This window comes from Mandrillus leucophaeus, unplaced genomic scaffold (assembly GCF_000951045.1).
Source record: "Mandrillus leucophaeus isolate KB7577 unplaced genomic scaffold, Mleu.le_1.0 Scaffold399, whole genome shotgun sequence".
Classification (NCBI taxonomy): domain Eukaryota; kingdom Metazoa; phylum Chordata; class Mammalia; order Primates; family Cercopithecidae; genus Mandrillus; species Mandrillus leucophaeus.
The window spans coordinates 849,204-853,230 of record NW_012104242.1 but is presented as its reverse complement, the minus strand read 5'-3'; the positions used below and the strand labels follow the sequence as shown (position 1 = coordinate 853,230).

General features: G+C 40.0%; 1 protein-coding gene across 2 annotated transcripts in view; it reads left to right on the top strand.

The window, feature by feature from the left end:
* The window catches only part of LARP4B (La ribonucleoprotein domain family, member 4B), a 79,025-nt gene that overhangs the window by 47,522 nt on the left and 27,476 nt on the right, over positions 1-4,027 (top strand). For both annotated transcript variants that reach the window (XM_011991554.1, XM_011991553.1), the window contains exon 7: positions 3,325-3,428. In XM_011991554.1, the coding sequence (XP_011846944.1) occupies positions 3,325-3,428 (104 nt within the window). The remainder of the gene's footprint in view (positions 1-3,324; positions 3,429-4,027) is intronic.

The following is a 4,027-nucleotide window of genomic DNA, read 5'->3' as shown; positions in this document are numbered from 1 at the left end:
ATCACAAGGACAGAAAACCAAACACTGCATGTTCTCACTCATAGGTGGGAATTGAACAATGAGAACACTTGGACACAGGAAGGGGAACATGACACCAGGGCCTGTTGTGGGGTGGGGGGAGGTGGGAGGGTTAGCATTAGGAGATCTACCTAATGTAAATGATGAATTAGCGGGTGCACCCATTAACTCATCATGGCACCTGTATACATATGTACCAACCAATATGGCACATGTATACATATGTAACATGGCACATGTATACATATATAACAAACCTGTACCTTGTACACATGTACCCTAGAACTTAAAGTATAATAAAAAAAATTAAACATCCTCTGAGCTCCACCCGTTCATCCCTGCCTGCCCCAATCACTGGAAGCCACTGATCTTTTTACTGCCTCTGTAGTTTTGCCTTTTCCAGAATGTCCTAGGGTTGGAATCCTGTAGGATGTAGCCTTTTCAGAATGGCTTCTTTCACTTAGCAATATATGTTGAAGGTTCCTCCATGTCTTTTCATGGCTTGATAGGTCATCTCTTTTTAGTGTTGAATAATAGTTCATCGTCTGGATGTCCCACAGTTTCTTTATCCATCTACCCACTGAAGGACGTCTTGATTACTTCCAGGTTTTGGCAGTTGTGAATAAAGTTGCTATAAACATCTGTGTACAGATTTTGCATGGGCATAAGTTTTTAGCTCCTTTGGATAAGTACGGAGGAGCACAATTGCCAGATCATATGCTACGAATATGATTTGTTTTGTAAGAAACCATCAAACTGTCTCCCAATGTGGATGAACCACTTTGCATTCCCGTCGGGAGCGAATGGGAGTTCCTGTTGCTCCACATCCTCGGCAGCATTTGTTGGTGTCATTGTTGTTTATTTTTGCCGTGCTAATAGGTGTGCAGTGACGTCTCGTTGATGTCTTAATTTGCATTCTCTGTGACATACGATGTGAAGCGTTTTGCCATATGTAGATTCACCCTCTGTAAATCTTTTGTGAAGTGTCTTTCCAGGTCTTCTGCCCATTTTTTAATCTTGTTCATTTTCTTGTTGAGTTTTGAAGTTTTTTGTGCATTTTGATGTTAACAATCCTTTGTCAGATGTGTCTTTTGCAACTATTTTCCATCAGTCAATGGCTTCTCATCTTGTTGACATTGCCTTTCACAAAGCAGAAGTTTTAAATGTTAATGAAGTTTTTTCGGATCTTGTCTTTAGTGTGGTGTCTAAGAAGTTATTGTCAGACCCAAGGTCTTCTAGATTTTCTCCTATGTTTTCTAGGACTTAAGGTTTTGCATTTTACACTTAGGTCCATGATCCATTTGGGGTTAATTTTTGTGAATGGTGGTGCCAGGTCTGCACCTAGATGAATGTTCTGCCTGTGGATGCTGAGTGGTTTAGCAGCACTTGTTGAAAAGATGCTTCTTTGCCTCACAGTCACATTGTCAATGATGTATGTGTATACACTGAAATATGTAGTACAGGTATTCTGGATACAAGTCCTTATCACGTGATTTACAAATATGCTCTCTCAGTGTACAGCTGGTTTTTTTGTTCTACCAGTGTCTTTTGAGAAGCAGAAGTAGAAATTTTTTTATAGTCCAATTTGTTAATTTTTTCCTGTTACGGATCTTGCTTTTGGTGTTGTACCTAAGAAATCTTTGCTTGGTCCAAGGTTCTAATAGTTTTCCTTTTATTACTTTTATGTTTTACATTTGAACATTCGAGTCTGTGATCTTTTTTGTGCTGATGTTTGCACATGGTGTGGGGTATGCATCCTGTGTGTATCTGTTGCAGCACCCCACATGTCTGGGCTCTTGTATTGACTGCCCGTGCACATGGGTGTTGATCTCTGGAATGTGTGTTTTATTCCCTTGATTATTTGTCTGATTTGATGCTGACACTACAGTGTCTTAATCACTGTAATGTTATAGTAAGTCTTAAAGTAGGTATGGAACCTCCAGCTTTGTTATGGCCCTTCTAAATGTTTTGCATTTGTATATGAATTTTAGAATCATCATTACAATTTTTCAGAAAGTCCTGTTGGTGTTTTTATTGGGATTGCATTGATTCTGTAAATTCACTCGAGAAGAATTTACCCATTTTACCAATGTTAAGTTTTGCAACCCACAGGCACAGACTATGTCTTTATGTAGGTCTTTAAAACGTTCGCTTGGCAGTGTTTTGCAGTTTTCAGCATATGAGTCTTTGATGATCTTTTGTCAGATTAAGATACAAAAAATTAAATTACAGTCATGCCCCAGTTACCTTTCTTGTAGAGTGAGCTTTCGTGGCTTATGTCTTTTTTTTTTTTTTTTTTTTTGAGGTTTAGCTTTTTTTTCCTGCTCTGGGGGGCAGTGGCCGGATCTCAGCTCACTGCAAGCTCCGCCTCCCGGGTTTACGCCATTCTCCTGCCTCAGCCTCCTGAGTAGCTGGGACTACAGGCGCCCGCCACCTCACCCGGCTAGTTTTTTGTATTTTTTAGTAGAGAGGGGGTTTCACCGTGTTAGCCAGTATGTTCTCGAACTCCTGACCTCGTGATCCGCCCGTCTCAGCCTCCCAAAGTGCTGGGATTACAGGCTTGAGCCACCGAGCCTGGCATGTCTTTTAAGGAATGTTTCTGTTTCACGTAATTTATTAGTGTGAACTTTTTCATAATATTCCATTGTTACCTTTTTCCTGTTGATGGAACCTGTAATGATGTTGCCACTTTCATCTTGATGCTGGTAATTTGTATCTTTGCGACAGTGGGCACCTCTGAGCCCTAATTGTCAGCATTACTTGCTGTAACTCGGATCTGTGCATTGCATAGTTTCATAGATGTGACACCAAAACACAATTTATGTAAAAACTGGCAAAATCTGAATTAGGTCTATTACCGCAGTCACATGAGCGTCCTAATGTAAACAATGCATGACTGTTAGGTAAGAGATGATCATCAGGGAGCCAGGGAAGGGCACACAGAAACAAGTTATAAGACAAGATTATTTCACTTTAGGTACTTGTGGAAAGGAGAAAGCCATTAACCCTGTATTTTTGTCTGCTTTTAGTGCTTGAGCTGTTTAGAACCTTTGTTTCATAGTGTTACATACATCGTGGCTCTTGCAGGATTTTAAATGTCCGTATTCCTTAGTTTTGAAAACTAACATGTGAGATTGGTTTAAAACCTTTGGATTGTGTTAGACTAGCAAAAGTTTTGACAGTTTGCCCATTATTTGTAGGTTTCTTTAGCGTATTTAGTAATAGAGTAATAGAATGTAACACGTTCCACTGGCATATCACATTTTAATATTTTTGTTTTACCATTGATTTTTCTTCTCTTTATAGCTTTACCTTTAGTCCAAGTGGATGAAAAGGGAGAGAAAGTAAGGCCAAATCAGAATCGCTGCATAGTAATATTGCGTGAAATACCTGAATCTACCCCTGTGGAAGTAAGTACTTTCTCCTCTGAAGGTTACTTGGACATTTTCCCAAAGGTCTTTGTTGGTTTTGATTTTTTTTACTTTTGTGTGTTTTTTTGGGCTGTATGTTTTTTAGACTGAATACTTACATTAACACTGTTTTCCCAGGGTTTACACACACTGAGTTACAGAGTAGGAGGGAATGATTCTCAAACCTTTTGATCCCAGGACTCCTTATAAGAAGATAGTGAAGGTTTATTCGTTTCTATATTTAGAAATTAGAAATAACACATTTAAATATTTATTTAAAAATAAGATTAGTAAACCCACAAATCAAGAAAAAAGCACTTTTGTGATAAATAACTTTTCAAAACAAGTATTTTTATGTCAAAGGGGCACCATGAATAACTCCCTGAGCCACCAGAGTGGCCTGGTCCGAGCCAGCACAGCCACTCTCAGAGAGCCGGTAACCTGGTCCAAGCCAGCACAGCTACTCTCAGAGAGCCGGTAACCTGGTCCGAGCCAGCACAGCCACTCTCAGAGAGCCGGTAACCTGGTCCAAGCCAGCACAGCTACTCTCAGAGAGCCGGTAACCTGGTCCAAGCCAGCACAGCCACTCTCAGAGAGCC